General features: G+C 35.8%; 1 protein-coding gene across 1 annotated transcript in view; it reads right to left on the bottom strand.

The window, feature by feature from the left end:
- LOC110105172 (aminopeptidase M1) overlaps positions 1-13,003 on the bottom strand; it is a 55,001-nt gene extending 41,998 nt beyond the window's left edge. The window contains exons 1-4 of the mRNA XM_020834566.2: positions 12,705-13,003; positions 12,454-12,599; positions 12,279-12,381; positions 31-217 (exon numbers count right to left, since the gene is read on the bottom strand). Of these exons, the coding sequence (XP_020690225.1) occupies positions 31-217; positions 12,279-12,381; positions 12,454-12,599; positions 12,705-12,941 (673 nt within the window). The 5' untranslated portion in view covers positions 12,942-13,003. The remainder of the gene's footprint in view (positions 1-30; positions 218-12,278; positions 12,382-12,453; positions 12,600-12,704) is intronic.
- Positions 13,004-20,018: the final 7,015 nt, after the last annotated feature.

The raw sequence follows: 20,018 nt of genomic DNA, 5'->3' as shown, positions 1-20,018 counted from the left end.
GCCACATAATTTGCAATCATACTGACTTACCATCAGTTGTGGAGACCTCTACAAAATCAAACAAACCCACAACAACAGCAACTAAATAAGTAGACATAATGGGGGATTCCTGGTAAAATAGCTTCTTCACATTCCCGTTTACTTCTTCCTTAGTAACTGGCATATTTGACAATGCTACATGATCAGAAGGTACTTCCAAAATTATCTTGAAAGCAGCCTGATTTAGGAGTAGAGAAATATGTATTAGAGCGCAGCATTTGAATTAATGAAAAAAATATAAATCAAATGAAATTAACAGGAAAAATGTTAGTGTTGATTTGTTACGGAATATAAAGAGAGTAGCAGCATTTAAATAGTCAACATCACCAAGAGCGTTAGTAGAAGTCCGCCACTACAAGCAAAATATGTGAATATTTATAAGCAAGTTAGTACAGCTAAAAAGGTGATCCCTTAATCGAAGCAAACCTTTAGTAAGGGGCAACTTGCATGCATCCGAAAAGGTGGGAGGGGGAATACTCGAGCACTATCAACGATTTTAAAATTGGACTGGATCAGCCGGTTCGACCGTGAACCAACCGGGAAACTGGTCCAGTAGAACAGCAAAATAGTTTTAGCGTCAAACCGATAAAAAATCGGATGAACCGCCGGTTCGGCCGGTGAAACCGGCCGGGTTTAAATTAACTGTCCGGTTCGAAATTATGAAGAAATTGCACAATCGATCGCTAATCTAAGGGTACAAAATTCTGATTTGTCCAATGAACCATGAACCATAAGCCTGTAAGCAGTAGTTTCATACTTTTACTCCCAGGCCACAGCCATCTCTGTCATTCTCGCATTCGCGTAGCTTTCCTCAAAAGAACGAACGCACAAATTGCATGATCGTCTCTCTCATTCCCAGCAAACTAATACTGCTTTGTAAGTGATGTGAAACGTAAATGACATGTACTTGCCTAGGTGGCAAGATTAATTAAATTCCAAATCAATTTGGAGAGAGAGAATGGAAATCTGAAATTAAATTTCAGATTAAGTGGAATTGGCGGGATGAATTTGAATTTAAATTCAAATTTAATGAGGAGAATTAAATTGGATAAGAGGGAATTGTGGGAGGTAATTATGGAGGCTTAATGAGGGGGCCTATTAATGAGATAGGAGAGAGATTATGCCCAATGAGGGGGCCTCCGCATCAGTAAGATTTCTCGTATCTCTCATTCTAGATTCATGCAGAAGTGTATTTTCCATGGTTTTATCGTTTCTTGTTCTCTTGTTGCCAAAAAAAATGTAGCTTGGATTTTGTTTGCCTTCTTTTTATTTCAAGTTTGTTAATCTTCTTCATGGACCCAGGTTAGCGATAGAAAGAGAAAGAAAGACCTGAGACTTACACGGTGAGGTTCCTTTCTTTCTCTCGGGAGATCAAGAGAAAAAACACCAAAAAATCCATTCTGATTGAAACTTTTCATCTGCCTAGACAAAACTGTCCCCAAGCATCCAAACTTGGGAGTGGAAGGTGACAAAGACCAAAGACAAACGAATCAAAACAATAATACTATTTTCCCCAATTAGTAAACCCATCATTACTCATTTCTATTCCTCACTTCTTTTACTCAAATATTTCATTCCATTGCCTCATTTTTTTTTCTCTTTTTGCCGCTTCCAGAGCCGGAAAACGCCAGCAAAGTATTGGTTCATGGAATTTCATAATTCATAAAATTCTCCAATAAGCCAAAAACTGAATATAATTTTGAACACATTCATTATTTTATGTGATCTGCCCTTAATTTGATTTGCACAACAGAATAAGCATTGTCTAATTAACTTATGGTTTCTATCTATACTCCATAGCAAAGTTGTTTTACATATTACTATCCTCACATGATGCATTTGTCTCCCTGACCCCTGTATTACATATCATTTAATCGATATTCTTTTGTTCATTTCAATTTTAACAGTTTCACCTGCTAGAGAAAAAGAATTGAAGATTTCGTGAAAAAATTAAATGTGAACTTACGAAGAACAAATCAGTTACTCAATACTTCATATCTTCAATTTTATAAAAAAAAACAGTATTCATTCATGTTTTATACTTCATTATTATTTCTTTTCTTTAATTTTTAATCATATTTCTTATAATTACACCATTATTATATAAATTATGCTTTATTTAAATAAAATTAATATTTATTACATCATCCGCTTCAATCCTGATCGAACCATCGAACCCTGAACCTCTCCTTCCGATTCATTATCCGATCAAGTTTTCACAACAATGAGCACTATAGTGATTAGTGCTAGTTAGTGCTTAACGTGATTGATTAGATTAATTAATATTTAATTGCACTAAATAAATTAATTATTATTTGATTGTGCAGATTTTGAACATTAAATAAGTTTTAAAATGACTAGAGCGGCCATAAATTAATTAATTAGAAGCTAAACATGGTCTAATTAATTATTTCAATAATTAGAACTGGTTTGACTTGAAGTAAATTTTTTTAGTTGACTACTTGGAAACATCAATTTCCTAAAGATTTTAACCCTGAGGCCGCAACTTTATTTTGTCGAAGTTCCCTTCGCACAGATTATCGGGGCTAATTACCCTTCTAATGTGGCAGAAAAATCTCAATTAAGTCTGCCAGCTTTAATTGAGTAAACTTAATTCATAGAGTTACATGAATTTACTCTCCTTGCACTTTGACATTCCATAAGTTCCATTTATGTTGCAATGTACCTGAGATGTGGAGATTTAAGAAAGTTTTAAAACCCAATAGACAACAATCTAAAGAGTTAGGAAGCTTATGATTTGACTTTTAAGTGAGCCATGAGGTTTCACATCCAACATAGTCCCCAACAGACTTTGAGAGAAATTATGCGAATGTCATAAACTGTGGTGAAACATGTTCAGGTAGGACATGATTGCCTCAAATCAGTTGAGTATTTTAAGGCATAGTGGATGGGAGGTTGTCCGCTCCAAGGTATAACATGTGTAAAATATGAGTTTGATATCACATTTGGATTAATTTTAAAATGCCTAAAATAACAACTTTCTCAAAAATCATCAAAAAGCATGTCATTGTATTATACTCGTCAATTGAAGCAATTTGATATATAAAAGTATTTGTTAATTTGAGAGGAATTGAAAATTATGGAATTAGTTTTCATTTGAATTATTTGCTAAAGTTTTATTTATTTTCATTGGTCACTTAAAAAGTTAACACTGTCGTTGTCAGGTCCGAAGTCTGGATAAGAAAAGTGAAAGGTTGCATTAGGTAGTCGACATGAATTATTATTGCGTCCTCCCACCTGACGTAGAGATGCGTCCTCCCAAAGCTAAAATCGCGCTAAAAAATGAGAAATGCCAAGCATATACCGAGCAATACCAAACAATAACGAGGAATATCATCATGTGAAGGCCAATACCGAGCTATACCGAGAAATATAAAAAAATACATAGTTTTTCCTAGAGAAAACTCGGTATGTGCTCGGTATTGCTCGGTATAGCTCGGTATAACTCGGTATTGGTCTTCACATGATGATATTCCTCGTTATTACCAAATAATATCTAGCAATACCGAGCAAAAACCGAGTTTTTTAACGTTGGGAGGACGCATCTCTACGTCAGGTGGGAGGACGCAATAAAAATTCAGTCGACAGCCAACGTAAAACTTGTCAAATAATCATGACATGAATCCTTTAAAAACTTGTGTTAATGCAAGGGTGTCCCCTAAAAGAGACACGTTGTATGGCCTGAATACAACGACAAGTGTATAAGGGCTACTACATCAGTGCCCAGGTGCAGTGTTAAATAGGCAAGAGTTTCCACATCAAGGATGGATGTGGACAATGAAGCTACTCCAGGAAACTAAAATAAAGATAGTAACTTGGAATATAAGTTCCCTTACAAAAAAATTAATGAAATTAATAAATATTATAATTCATAGAAAGATAAATATTTTGTATATTCAGGGAACTAAATGGGTTGAAGAGAAAGCTAAGGAGATTAATAGTTTAGGATTTAAATTATGGTATTCAGGTAGGAATCATACTAGAAATGGTGTAGGTGTTATTATAGAAAAGAGTTTGAAAGATAATGTTATAAAATTTAATAGAATTGGAGATAGAATTATAGCTTTAAAGATTGTTATTGATGTTAAGATTATTAATATTATAAGTGTTTATGCTCCTCAAGTAGGGGTGCAACCGAGTCAAGCCGACTCGCGAGCCGGCTCGAACTCGACTCGGTAACGGGCTCGACGAGTCGGGCTTATCGAGCCCGCGAGTCGAGCTTGAACACGAGTTCGAGCTCGACGACTAATCGAGCTCGAGTTCGAACATGTCTCTGACTCGACTCGTCGGCTCGATGAGCTGCTCGACGCACGCGGAAATCCAATTCTGGCAAGCAGGAAATCTAATTCTGGCGAGCGGAAATCCAGTTTTGGCGAGCGGGAAATCGAAATCTTAGAGCACGCGTGGATCTAGACGGCGAACGAGCTCGATACGACGTCGTCGGACGCGAATAGAGCTCGGAACGACGATGGCTTTACTCGGGACAACGATGGTTCATGGATGAGCTCAAGATGATGGATCTTGGTGGCAGAGCTCGTCCAGAGCTCGTTGAATCTCGACTTGGTGGCAGAGCTCGTCGGATCTCTTGGTGGCAGAGCTCAGGCGACGGATCATGACGGCGGAGCTCAGGAAGATGACGGACAAGCTCGTGATGACGGTTCTCGACGCCGGATGGGACTTTGAGTTCGGGACGACGAATTTAGATGTGCAACCGATTCAAGCCGTACGCGGACGTTGGCGTTGGAAGCAGACGTGGACGCCGGACGGTGACGAAGCGGCATTGGCGACGACGCAGAACTGGCGACAACGCGAGCACGTCCGAGCTCGAACTGCTGCTCAAGAGCTCGACGAGCTTTTTTTTACTCTGTCGAGTCGAGCTCGAGCTCGAGCTCGGCATTTCTCAGACGAGCTCGGCTCGAACAACCGCTGACTCAAGCTCGACTCGACTCGTTTGCACCCCTATCCTCAATTAGGTTTGGATATGAGTTCAAAATTAAAATTTGAAAATAACTTAGAAGAATTAATACAAAAGATATCCCTTGAAAAAGAGTTTTTATTAGAGGAGATTTAAATGAAAATGTTGGTAAATAGGTAGATGATTTTAAAAGTATTCATAGTGGTCGTGGGTTTGGTCAGACAAATGAAGAAGGTAAGACCATATTAGAATTTTATTAAGCTTATGATTTTTAAATTGTTAATACCTTATTTAAAAAAAGAGATGAACATCTCATCACTTATAAAAATGAATATAATAAAATTCAGATTGATTATTTTCTTATAAAAAAATTAGATCGTTTAGATTACAAAGATTATAAAATTATTTTGAGTGAAAATTTATGTACCTAGCATCGATTACTAGTTTAGAACTTTAATTTAAGAAAAGAGATGAACATCTCATCACTTACAAAAATGGATATAATAAAACTCAGATTGATTATTTTCTTAAATTGTTAATACCTTATTTAAAAAAAGAGATGAACATCTCATCACTTATAAAAATGCTCAATCAAATTCAACAACCTTTTTTATCCAAAAATTATCATCATAACCATCCTTTTCCATCCAAAACAACTTCTATATATAGGCAAAAGAAGGCAGCTAAACAGCCCCTAAAAATATTAATTAAACCTATAAGATTTATGGAGATGAAAGGCCAACAACCACCTAACAGCAGCCCCCAAACGGTACAGCAAAATAGGGAAGAAAAGCCTCGGAAACCAAGCAGAAAAACCGCAAAAACCAAGCAGCCAGCCCGTAGAACCAAGCAGCCAACCAAGGGAACCAAAGGGGCAAGCCACGGGAACCAAAGAGACAAGGCAAGGGAAAACAGCCAACCATAGAAAACCAAGGGACAAGGCACGGGAAAACAGCCAGCACAAGAAAACGAATAGACAAAGGGAAGGAGAAGAGGCAAGGCACGAGAAACTAAAAGCCAAGAGGAAATTGAGAGAAAATGTGGGGAAGAGAAAGGGCCAACTCAAAATAATAATGAGCTACCTTTTTAGTTCAATAAATGAACTAAAAACAGCTCATAATGAGCTAACTTTTAGCTCAAAATATTAATGAGCTAGCAAGCCCAAGGGAAGTCAAAACCCAAAATTTAGGATTTGATTTGACCCCCCTTGCCTACATCAGACTCCCCTACTTGAAAAACCCATCTCCCGATGAGTTGTCTTTTGTTTTCTTCCGAGGAGGTGAAGAAGGTGCATCAAGTTCTTGAATTTTTTCTTCATATCTTTTTAGAATTTCTTCTCGTTCTTGCTTAAACTGATCTTGTAAAAGTTGTTTCTTTTTCATGTACCGCTCCGTACACATATGCATCCTCATTTATAGCTTGTATAGCTCATTTTGCAGGGGATCTGTTGAATCTCCAACTATCGAAATCCATCTGTTCATCGGAAGAGGGACTTTAGGATCGTCTGGCTTGTTTTTATTTTTGACTGAATAGATCTTTTTGTCTTTTTCCATTTTTCTAAAAAGACTCAACAAAACAAGACTCACGCAACAACTGTTATGACTTACCAAGACTTTACTCGACAAATCGGGATAAGAACTTGCTCTGATACCAAATTGATGCAAGCAAAAGTAAGCAAAAACATTAGGAGATCCCTAATTTTTTTGCTAGAAAAATATGACCTTACTAGGATAAAGAAAATTACACAAAATAGACAAAATACGAAATAACACAACTTTTTTATAATAAAAGACTCTTACAACTCTTGACATTTACAAACTTGACACAATCACAAATTAAAGACACCTAAAGTTACATTTCATTTGTTGCTTTGAGAATAAGGATACATGTAGAAGGGAACTTGCTGAGAGACGAGAGATATTAGAAGCCGAGACAGAAGGGAGACAAGCTCACAAGCTTTCTCAAAGAGTAGAAGAAGAAGTGGACAAAGCTCTCAAGCCTTTCCAAAAAACCTCTCAGGTTTTTATTCAAAAATTATCATCATAACCATCCTTTTCCATCCAAAACAACTTCTATATATAGGCAAAAGAAGGCAGTTAAACAACCCCTAAAAATATTAATTAAACCTATAAGATTTATGGAGATGAAAGGCCAACAGCCACCTAACATCAGCCCCAAAACGGTACAACAAAACAGGGAAGAAAAGCCACGAAAACCAAGCAGAAAAATCGCAAAAACCAAGCAGCTAGCCCGTGGAACCAAGCAGCCAACCAAGGGAACCAAAGGGGCAAGCCACTGGAACCAAAGAAACAAGGCATGGGAAAACAACCAGCCACGAAAAACCAAGGGACAAGGTACGGGAAAACAGCCAGCACAAGAAAACGAATAGACAAAGGGAAGGAGAAGAGGTAAGACACGTGAAACTAAAAGCCAAGAGGAAATTGAGAGGAAATATGGGGAAGAGAAAGGGCCAACTCCAAATAATAATGAGCTACCTTTTTAGTTCAATAAATGAACTAAAAACAGCTCACAATGAGCTGACTTTTAGCTCAAAATATTAATGAGCTAGCAAGCTCAAGAGAAGTCAAAACCCAAAATTTAGGATTTGATTTGACCCCCCCTGCCTACATCATTTAAGAAAAAAGATGAACATCTCATCACTTCTAAAAATGGATATAATAAAACTCAAATTGATTATTTTCTTATAAGAAAATTAGATCGTTTAGATTACAAAGATTATAAAATTATTTCGAGTGAAAATTTATGTACCTAGCATCGATTACTAGTTTAGAACTTTAAGCTAAAGGAGCAGAAAATAAAAAATAACGTAAAACGATATTCTAGGATTAGATCGGGGCATTTAAAAAATATTAATAAAAATATTTTTGAGAGTAAGGTTTTAGATCTTAAGATTTTGTATGTGCATAAAGATGCTATTGTTATGTGGGAAAATGTGTCTAGTGATATTAAGAATATTGCAAAAGATATACTTGGAGTATTAAAGGGAAAAGCTCCTAATAGTAAAAATAGTTGGCGGTGGAATTCAAATGTACAAAAAAGATAAAAAAAAAAATAAGAAGATTTGTTATAAAAATTAGTTTATATGTTAAAATTCTGATAATTGGTAAATATATAAAGAGGCACGTAAAGAATATAAGAAAATAATACTTGATGCAAATATCTTAGCTTTTAATGATTTATATAATAGATTAGATACTAAGGAGCGAGAAAGATATATGTATAAGTTAGCCAAACAAAGAGATAGGAGTAGTAACGATTTAGTTCAAGTGAAGTGTATTAAGGTTGAAGATCAAAAAGTATTTTTCTTAAAAAATGATATTCAACAAAGGTGGATGAGATATTTTGTTAAACATTTTAATGAAGAATGTGAAAATACGATTGACTTTATGACCGTGGCACCCTAAATGAAAATAAAGATTTTTATTTTTATCGACGTATTAGTAAAACCAAAGTTTGATAGGCTTTAAAAAAATGAATTATGAAAAAGTTGTTGGACCTGATGATATTTCAATAGAGGTGTGGAAATGAATGCTTAGGAGATGAAGTAATTTATTGGCTTACTAAATTTTTTAATACTATTTTGAAGACTAAAAAGATGTCAAATCAGTGGAGAATGAGTGTGTTAATTCATATTTTTAAGAATAAATGTGAAGCACAATATTGTGTGAATTATAGAGGAATTAAGTTAATGTGGCATACTTTAAAACAATGGGAGCGAGTTCTGGAGTCTAGGTTGCGGCATGATATTATTGTTTCTCAAAATCAATTTGGATTCATGTCGGGTAGGTCTTCTATGGAAGTCATACATTTATTGAGAGGTTTAATGGAGAAATATAGAGAGAATAACTAGGATCTACATATGATATTTAATGATCTAGAGAAAACATATGATAAAGTTTCAAGAGATGTGTTATGGAGAGTTCTTGAAAAGAAAGGAGTTAATAATTGCATATATTCAAATCATTAAAGAAATGTATGCATGAGCTATTACTTGTGTTCAAGCACAAGGTGGTTTGACCAAGTATTTTTCTATTTTGGTTGAATTACATCAAGGATCAGCCTTAAGCCTGTATCTTTTTGCTTTAGTCATGGATGTTCTCACAAGACATTTGCAAGAGGATGTACCTTGGTGTATGTTTTTTTATGATGATATTCTTCTTGTTGATAAGACTAGAGATGGAGTTGAAGGTAAACTTGAGTTATGGAGGGCAACCTTAGAGTCTAAAGGTTTTTTCTTGAGTATATCTAAAACGGAATATATGGAGTGTAATTTTAGAATTAATAGACCTAGTGAGGGGATTGTGACTTTGGGCGATCAAGTCATTAATAAGAGTATACGTTTTAGATATCTTGAATCTATTGTTCAGAGCGATGGTGAATTAGATGGAGATATTATCAGCAAAATTCAAGTTGAATGGTTGAAGTGGAGGAATGCATCGTGCTTGTTGTGTGATAGAAAAGTCCCCCTCAAACTTAAGGGAAAATTCTATAAGGTGGTGGTGAGACCTGCAATACTTTATAGTGTCGAATGTTGGTCATTAAAATATAAGCATAATACTAAGTTAAGTGTTGTAGAGATGATGATGCTCATGTGGATGAGTGGTTTTACCCTTATAGATAGGATATGAAATGAGCATATACGTGAAAAGGTTAGAGTAGCGTCAATCGAAGATAAGATTAGAGAGAGTTGCCTTAGATGGTTTGGTCACATAAAATGGCGGCCGTCCGATGACCCAGTTAGGAAAGAAGAGACATTATATTTGACTTATGTTAAGAAATGTAGAGGTATACCTAAAAAGACTTAGTTAGAAAATATTAGAAATGATCTTTTTGTATTAGATTTAAATGAGAATTTGACTTTTGATGCAATTGAGAAAAAGGATTCATGTAGCCGACCTCACGTAGTGGGACAAAGGCTTGATGTTGTTGTTGTTGTTGGTCACATATAAAAGTTACTGTAACAAAGTTATGTTTAATTTCGTCTCAAGCAATTTACACATCATGTATGCATTGGTGGGATTGGTGGGTAATTAGGTCAATTATCTTTAATTAAGACCATTAATTTTTCCTTGCTTTCGAGCTCCCCGCATCTTCAATAACAGCTCTCCCGTTAGGATCATATTTGCATGCTAGAGCTCCAGTGTAAAACCCGCAAAACGTCGTTTTAGACCTCGCACGCTTTTCAAAGCGTCGCGACGAGTTTTAAGTGGAAAAATTCGAAGTTGTCGGATTTCGACGGGAATAATTTTATAAAATAGAGCGTAAAATTCTGATCGTTTTGATGTATAGAACCCATATCAGATTTTAAGTATTTTAGGAGTTAAAATTTCCGGAAAGTTTTTAATGACGACTTTACCCCTCATGCCTTTTGAGTAGAGAGGATGTTTAAGTGAGGGTAATTGGGACTTTGGGCATTTTAGTATGAGACCTCCACTCTAAATAGGGGACCGAAATATTTCGGTCCCCCATTCATGCTTGCGGACCTCAGGTAAGAGGAAAATAGAGAAAACGAAAGAAGAACATAAAGAAGAAGAAGAGGAATGGAAAAGATAAGGTAGAAAAAGAAGAATAAGATAAGGAAGAGGGTAAACATGAAAAAAAAAGGAAAAAATATGAAATGATGTTTTTTGTATTTTGTGTATAAAATTTATTTGGAGTAAATCATTATTTTTGCAAAGTTTTAAGGTAACTTTAATGGATGATCATTTAGGAATCTCAAAGAATATAGGGAGGAAAATTTTGAGAATTTCAACGGTGTATGAAGAGAGGAAATTGTGAGGTATATTATATTGGGAATGACTTTAATAACTTTATTTGATGATGGTTGAAATTTGTACAAAATGTTAAATTGAGAAATTTAGACAAACATAAGTGATGTATATGTGCAAGCAAACGTGAGGTTGTTTGACTTTGTGAGTTCATGCATCGACAAGGTAATATATGTAATTTTGTTAATAAAGTAAGCAAGCCAGATTGTGAATAATTTGAATACATTCATTTTTAATTAGTTATGTGTGATCTCCATCTAGCACATATTTATAATTAGGCTAAGCTTGATATTGTGATGCGTACAAATTTCTTACGTTTTGATGCCATGTGAAAATTTGTTAAGCTGTGAATTGGGACATGTGAGTTATACAACTATACATGCTTTTGAACAGATGCACATTACGATCATAATGATCTACATGCATTGTACATATTTATACATACAAGAAACACATAACAAGCTATTGAAAGAAGAAAAAAAACAACAATGATTAAATAAACCTGAAAAATGAAATGTTATGCGTAAGGCAGTGTGGCAGTACTACCTCGATGAGTAGTGCAACCCAATAGAGGAGGCAGTGCGACCTCGATATGATGAAGCCTACGGACTACGAGTCCTATAGGTTATGGAGCCTACGAGCCAAAAAGGCAGTGTGACCTTAGGAACGTACAGACTATAGACCTAAACCTAGACATCTAGACATAAAACCTTTGCGAAAAAAGAAAATAATGAAATAAATGGAAATCTATAGCTATGATGACATATTACAATTGTAAGATTTACCTATCATATGCAAATGCAATTGGCTTAGAGCAATGCTAATGATATTACATGACATGTAAATGAATGTGTAATTTAGGTAAGAAAAATTTTTATATTATGTATGTTCACATGGAAATCATGTACAGCTTGTTGATGCATCAACTATAAGCAGGCTAAATTTGCTTACCTCCTATATATACGTTCACACGAGCTGTGATCTCAACATACCCTTGCTCAAGCAAGCAACCAAAGGCAAATTGGGAAACAGAGAATGATGGAACTCGAAAATATGGGATGAGATATGAAAATAAGAAGAGGCAGAATTGAAGAATTAAAATATAATAATTGGGAAAGTAACATAGAATAATAAATAAATATATAATATGTTACTACTAAATAAAAAATTAGGCAAGTAGCATTTTACCTAATTTTAATCAAATTATATGTGACATATCATCTAGTTCAATATCAAGTCTTTAATAAGTTACTTCATGAATGATAAATAAGCTTGTTCGTGTGCATAAATAAATGAGTTGACCATGTTCATACTAGATTTATTACCGTTGGAGTTTTTAAAAACATTAAAATATGTTACAAACTTGAATGAACTTGACTGAGTTTTAAATGAGTTGAATTTAAACTATGCATCGAGTCTTACAAGCAAAGGAAAGCAAAAAAAAAAAAATACATTATATATATATATATATATATATATATAATGGCCACTATATATTTGCAGGAAATTTGAACCTTGAATGCAGGTTCATCCCAACATGGGAAGCAGCGTCTAGCATCGGCGGGCTCGAACTGGGTCACCGCCATATTCTTATTCTCACCATTATGCTTGTAAGCACTGTCGGGAAATATTATAAATAAATAATATTTGCAAAAACATCATTCAAAGCAGCAGAAACAATGAAAACACCTTCTGCAAAACCCTTTCATTCGATCATTTAGGATTCCGTCAAATTCAATCCACAAAGATCCTTCGCCATGCGGAAGGACATCGCTAAACAAAAGCACCAATAACTCATCTATCTCAACTGTGGTGATCTTTGTCGGAAAAAGTTTCTGCGATAACCCCAAACAAAGAAAAAAAACAAATAAGCACAATTAACTTCCGAGTTTTCTTCCCCTCACAAACAAAAAAATTAAACGAAGTAGCAAAGCAATAACCTCTGAAGAACCGTGACCCTTGAACCAAATCGACTCATTCCCAACGGTGAGATCGGCGGCATTGAGAACCAGGAACCGCGTATCCCCAACAACATCAACAGTGATCTCGACTGTGCCGGTGAACTTGCAGGCATCGAGATCAGGTTTGAGGAAGAGGTCGTATCGCTTTGGGACAGCGAACTTGGGAAGTCGCGCTTGCCCTTTGAATTGCTCTAGGCTCTGTGTTTCCGCCATCATTCAGTTTCCTCTCGGCAGCCGATGCTACTTTTTTTTTTCTTTTTTTTTTTCTTTTTTTTTTATAATTTGGGGCCTAACCCCATATATTTCTATAAAAAGAAAATATTACAAGTAAAGAAGATTACAAGTAAAAACACCCCAATCATAAGCAAAAGCAAAAACTTATGAAGGGCAAAAGAAAGAAATAAATCACAATTATACCACCCAATACAAACAAAATCATTTAGAGAACCAAAAATATTGTAAGATGCACTGAAGAAGCACAGAAAAAAGCTTGAAGACTGCAACATCATCCGACCAGTAGAAGGAAGAGCAGTGAATTGAAAGCACATAGCACAACAGAATGTAGAACATGCGCCTGAAGTAGCAATCCTGCAGAAAAAGAGAAGCAAACCTGCTTCCAAGCCAAAAAGACTGGACTCTGGTAAACAGTAGCGAACGATAAAGGAACCCTGGTTGCCAAAAGGTCGTCTAAGGGGCCTGCAATTGGGAGCATCATCATTGTCCAGTCTAAGCTTAGCAGGCAAAAACGCAGGGACAGAGGGACCCGAAATATTCCAGCATCTTATAGTTTTTCCAGCAGAGCATATGCATTTTTCCATTTCATTACCTTCTCAAACAAATTATGTTTAATATTAATTAGCACCGAAGTGAAGCATTGAAAACTCCCACCAAACCTTTTATTATTCCTTTCTTTCCAGATGTAGTAGACAATACAACAAACCGTCAGATTGTAAAACTTCAAGACCTGAGGTTTCTCACTAAATTCACCATTAATCCAGTCAAAAATTTGCATAATGGAGGGCCTCAAAAGAAAGATATCCATCCCCGAGACCTTTTAAAATAGAAAAGGAGTAGGAACATTCGAAAAAAAGATGAGTAACAGATTCCTCGTGTAAGTCACATAAACTACACCTAGCAGGAACATGAATGTGTCTGATAAGAAGAGCATCTGCAATCTTAAGACCCCCCACTAAAGCAAGCCAAACAAAAATCGAGTGTTTAAGAATATGCTTTTTATGCCAAACAAGTTGGGACCAATTACAGTCAGGGAGATCCGAGTAGAACTAATCAAGGTAATATTTAAATTTAAAAATATTATTGTTGTTCCAAAGTAAGCAAGGTCCAGAACCTACGGAAATGTTCAAACTTCCCACAACCTGATGCAGCTCCGAGAACACCCTAGAAAGCTCCCAGTGAGCTCCAGAAATAAGCTCTGAAAGCATGATATCCTGCACAATAAAAGTGGCTTCCTCCCCTAAATAATTCCCTAATGTAGAAATGTAACACCAGTGGTCCCATTTTAAGGAAATAGGAGAATTATGAAAGATAGTAAACTGAAAACAATGTTTGGCATGAACAACAGTATTGCAAATAGATTTCCACAGTTTAAAAGCAGAAAAAAGTGGCGGCTTCCATGGAGAATTATATTTAGATAAAAGCCAGGTGGAAAGAGGAGAAGTGCCATTATACATCCTACTAATGGTAGAGCAATTAAAAGCATATTGCAAAGCATATAAAGAAGGTAAGCCCAAACCCCCTTTGGTTTTAGGTAAACAAATTTTGTCCCAAGAAACCATATGAAGTTTCTTAGAAGAATGGACATCACAAAAAAACAGAAATCTGGAACTAAATTTTTTAAAAACTGTATACACAAATTTTGGTAAAATTGAGCCCCGGATTCAATAAGCAATAGTATTTTGAATGCTGAATTTGAGGTACTGAAGTCTTCCAGCAAAAGATAGTAAATTGGCCTTCCACCAATTGAGTTTCCTGTTTAAACTATCTAACAAAGGGAGATAATCATCAATATTGAGCCTGCAAAAGGATAGAGAAATACTAAGAAAAGAAATTTTATTAACTATGGAATGAATGGAAAGCACTTGACATAACTTTTGTTGATTCCTCTGATGTTTATGGAACATAATAAAGCTTTTATCATAAATAATATAGAGACCCGATGAGTACGAAAAGTCCCTAAGAGTAGTTGCAAGAATTTGATAGTTCCCAAGAGTGGCCTCCCCAAAAATCAATACGTCGTCTGCATAAAGCAAATGAGTGAGGGAGAAACTTTCATTGGAAATACCTTTGAACCCTCTCCCTTCCAGGATATTAGAAAAAGCATCCATGACAAGACAAAAAAGGTAAGGGCTAAGAGGGCAGTCCTGCCTCAACCCAGCAGTTGAGGAAAAATACCCTTCAAGAGCACCATTTAAAACAATAGAGAAATTAACATCCTAGATGCAAGCCTTTATCCAACTAACAAATAGTGAAATAGACTAGGAAACCCTTTTTGAATTAACCTAGCCAATAAAAACTGACGGGAAACTGAATCAAAAGCTTTCTTGATATCTAATTTAGCACAAAAATATTTGTTCCACCTCTTTTACCGGCATAATAGAGAATGTCACTAGCAAGAAATATATTATCCATAGACACTCTAGATTTCACAAAACCCGTCTGGTTATCCATAACAATCATGCTCATAATCGGTTTTAACCTTGTAGCCATAATCTTAGCTAGGGCTGTCAATATATGACACGACCCGAAAACACGACTCAAACCCGATCTGGTTTTTTCGGGTTCGGGTCAACCCGAACCTAAAATGGGTCGGGTTCGGGTTAAATATTTTGACCCATTTTAAATAGCGGGTCAGGTCCGGGTTGACCCGGGAACCCGATATCGACCCGTAATTGACCCGCTTCGACCCGCGCTGTCCAGCGATAAAGCAATTCCGCCGATTTGTGTGCGATTTAATTTAGGGCTTAGGCAAGGCATTTAGCCATTTAGATTTTAGGGCACATTTAAGCTTGACAAGAGTTCCGTCTTCGTCGCCTTCCTGGCTTCCTGCGTCCTGCTTCCTTCACGGAGCTTCTCTGATCTCTCCTCGTCGCCTCGTCGGTGTCGTCATCTATTGACTCTATTCCTCTATTAGTATATTTTTAATCTCCTTCTTGCTCGAACCCCGAAGGCTCGAAGCTTTTCACTGTTTTCAGTTTATTCCTTCTTGCTAATTAGTTGGCTAGTTGCTATCATTTTAGATTTATCTTGGTTGAAGACTTCAAGTATCATCCTTGTTCGGTTATTTCTTCTGATTTAAGCTGTTATGCAATTTTTTTTATTTGCCGATTAGGGCTTAGGTTTTATCGTATCTTGGGTTGTATACTTGTATCAGTTCCTATCATTTTAGTCTTTTAGAGTTATCTTGGTTGAAGTATCACTGTTGAACATTTTTTTGGATTGTATGCACTTTGGGCTGTTGCCTGTCGGATTAGCTATTACTGGCTTAGGTTTGTAACGTTTGTTGATGCTGCCTTTTGTAATTTTTTGTCTCTGGACGCCGATTCAGTTCCTGCATGATCTTGAAAGAATATTTTTTCGGGTTGTTGGTGCTGCCTTTTGACTTTTGTAATTCCTTGTGACTAGAACTTGAATGATTGTTTGAGTTCCTCTGTTCATGCATGATCGTTCCCTACTGAAGCAAATTTAATGGTCTAATTAATGTTTTTAGACCTATTCTGGATGAACAGGCTTTAAATCATCCACCGCATGCACTTCTTAACAAACTGTTAGGTGCATTTTTTCAAGTTCTTCTTTCAAGCTAAGATATATTGATATAGGAAGGATCAAATCTTCGTGAATCACTTTCTTTAAATATATTCGAAGAAGTCAAGTGTTTGTTTATATGCAATTATTGTCTTATTGATATCAACTATGTAAAATATGGATTAAATTGATAAATTCTTTAATTTGTTTATTAGATGGTGGATTCAAACACACTTCTTGGACTTTTTATTGATGAGAATGAGGAAGTTCACATTGAAGATAACGTGGTAGAGCCATCTAATGATGGTTCAGTGGTAATTAAGAAGCGTAGGAGGGTGACTTCAAAGGTTCGGGGCCATTTTGAGATGCTTTCTAATCCTGCAGATGGTAAGCAAAGATGTAAATGAAAAAAATGTGGTGCACATTACTTGTGTGAGAGTAAAAATGGGACTGGCAACTTAAGAAGACATTTGCAAAATTCCAAGAAAAGAAATCTATGTGACATAGGCCAACTCATATTGCAAAGCACCTCAAATTCTTCTATTGTTATGACTGATCAAAAGTTTGACTTGTCAGAATTTCATGATTTATTTACAGCTTGCATAATTATGCATGATTTGCCCTTCCAATATGTAGAATGGTTGGGTGTTCGAGCACTTTTGAGCTATCTTCGTAAGGATGTTCACTTATTTTCTAGGAATACAGCAAGGAATAATTGCAAGAAACTATTCAATAAGAAAATTTCAAATATTCGTTCACAGTTATCTAAGTGCTCTAGCAGATTTTGTGTTACATCTGACTTATGGACATCTATAAACATTGATGGATTTATTTGCTTGACCGTGCATTTTATTGATAATGATTGGCATCTACATAAAAAGATCATTAGATTTTCTTTTATGCCACCACCTCATGACGGTATATCTCTTTATGAGAAATTGCAATCTCTTTTTATTGAGTGGAGAATAGAATCTAAGCTTTTCAGTATTACATTAGACAATGCTTCTGCAAATAATGTTTGTGTTGATTACTTGAGAAACCAAATGAATTTGAGGAGTGCCCTTCTATGTGAAGGTGAGTTTTTTCATTTAAGATGCACTGCACATATTATTAATCTTATTGTCCAAGAGGGTATGAAGGAGATTGATGGTTCAATCTCCAAAATCAGGGAGAGCATAAAATATGTCAAAGGCTCTCAAGCAAGGAAGCAAAAATTTCTTGATTGTGTTAAGCAGAGTTGTTTGGAATCTAAAAGGGGTTTACGACAAGATGTTCCTACTAGGTGGAACTCCACTTTCATAATGCTAGACAGTGCTTTGTATTATCGAAGGGCATTTCAACACCTAGAATTGGGTGACTCCAACTATAAATTCTGCCCATCAAATTCAGAATGGGAGAGAGTAGACAATATTTCTAAAATTTTAAGGCCTTTCTACAATATAACTTGTGTGATATCTGGCACAAAGTACCCAACAGCAAATCTTTATTTTCCATGCATTTCGACGGCTTATGCCGCATTGAAACATGAGTTGTTAGAGGGCCATGATTACTTAAAGGAAATGGCCTTAAGGATGATTGCAAAATTTGAGAAATATTGGTCTGAATTTAGTATGTCATTCTTGCAGTAGCTGTTATTCTTGATACAAGATATAAATTTACATTTGTGGAATGGTGCTATAGGAGGTTATATGTAGGGGATTATGTACTTGAGCTTAAGAAGTAAAGGATAAATTGTTCTTATTATTCTCATATTACACAAAGAGTAGTGGGAATGTTGCATCTGGGTTTGGTTCAAATTCTCAAGAAAGGCCACAAACTGAAAGCTCCAATTGTAGTTCTTCTACTATTATTCAATCTCAATTCCTTCAGGTAGTTCTTCTATTTCTATTGTTAATTGATTTCATGAATTAATTGGTTTCATCTGTTAAACTAACTTTCCCAAACAGGATTTCGATTCATTTAAAGAGGAGGTTTATTTGCCGAAAAAATCTGAATTGGAGATATATCTTGATGAACCTAAACTTGATAGAAAAATTGAGCTAGATATACTCATTTCTGGAAAGGCAATCAATATAGATTCCCTGAAGTTTCTGCAATGGCACGTGATATTTTGTGTATTCCTATAACAATAGTGGCCTCTAAAAGTGCATTTAGCAATAGTGGTCGAATCCTAGATCAATATCGAAGTTCACTAAAACCTGATATTGTTGAGGCTTTGGTTTGTGCTAAGGATTGGTTATATGGTGACAAGGGTGCATATCAACTTTTACTTTATTCAATATATTGAATGATTATAGTTAGTAATGTTTATGAATATCTATTTTTATTTGTTGCAGTTTTGCATGACCCTGAATTTGAAGGTGTCACTGAAGATATTCTTGCTTTAACAGTAAATCGAGTTGAAGATGAAGTTGGGGAAAGTTCTGTTATTAAGTAATATATGGTTCTCAAAGACTCAAAGTCTATCAGCTTTGCAATTACTAATATTTATTATAAATTATGTCAGTATTTATGTATTATGTTACCTGTGACTCTTCTTATTTCATGAACTATGCCAGTATGCCACTATAGACCTGCACTTTTCTTGAATATTTCAGGGAATGAGTTGTTAGATCCGGCTGCTATTTTGGATATCTATTTTTATTTGTGAGACCTGCTGTTTTCCCATAATATTTATCCTATTTTGTTGAATTTCGATCAATCTCATGCATGGCTGATTGGCTGCATAACTGATACATGCTGGATTTGTGAGACCTGCTGTTTTCAGTTTTCCCATAACTACAGTCTACATTCATATTTCCTATTTTAATTTGTTGTTTCAGGGGCTTTCTATTTCAATTTATTTGTTGTTCAATGCTTGCTCGAGTACTCGATTTTCTGGAGGTTATTTTTGGAGTCTCTGGATTCCGCTGAGACGGTTTTTTGCAGGTTGATATGGGGGCAATGATGTTCAATTGCATAGCCGCTCCCTGGACGGCGGTCGTTTGCAACCAAATTCTATGAATGGCACAACCTGCAACCGGGAGTTCTTTATCATTAGCTTCAGCAATTGGTTTTTGATCCTGAGCCCAACTACCATAATATCCAACTTCAAAAGAGCAGATACTTACTTACTTAGAATTAAGACAGATTGTGCAGTTGAGTCTCGAACCTTGAAGCTGGAGCCTGGAGGCTGGAGGCTACACAAGAGCAGTCTTGAACCATTATTGGAGGCTGGAGCAGTTGAGTCTAAACCATTGAAGGCTTGAAGAGTTGAAGTCTTGAACCTTGAAGCTTTTATTAGTTTATATTCAGTTATTTATATCTGTTGTAAATGGGATAATTAAATTAGCAATTGATATTTCTCTTATTTGATATGTGAGATTGTACCTTTGTAATTGAGTAATTGTAATATGTAAATTAATTGCAGATTTGTAATTGAAAAAATTTGCCCTTGGTTTTTACTTTTGAGCCATTTAAAACCTGTTTTAAATTTTTTAAAGTGCAGCCGGGCCAAACAGGTCGGGTCGGGTTGACCCGGACCCGAGGCGG

This window comes from Dendrobium catenatum, unplaced genomic scaffold (assembly GCF_001605985.2).
Source record: "Dendrobium catenatum unplaced genomic scaffold, ASM160598v2 fragScaff_scaffold_370, whole genome shotgun sequence".
Taxonomy (NCBI): domain Eukaryota; kingdom Viridiplantae; phylum Streptophyta; class Magnoliopsida; order Asparagales; family Orchidaceae; genus Dendrobium; species Dendrobium catenatum.
This window is presented reverse-complemented; position numbering and strand designations above follow the sequence as displayed.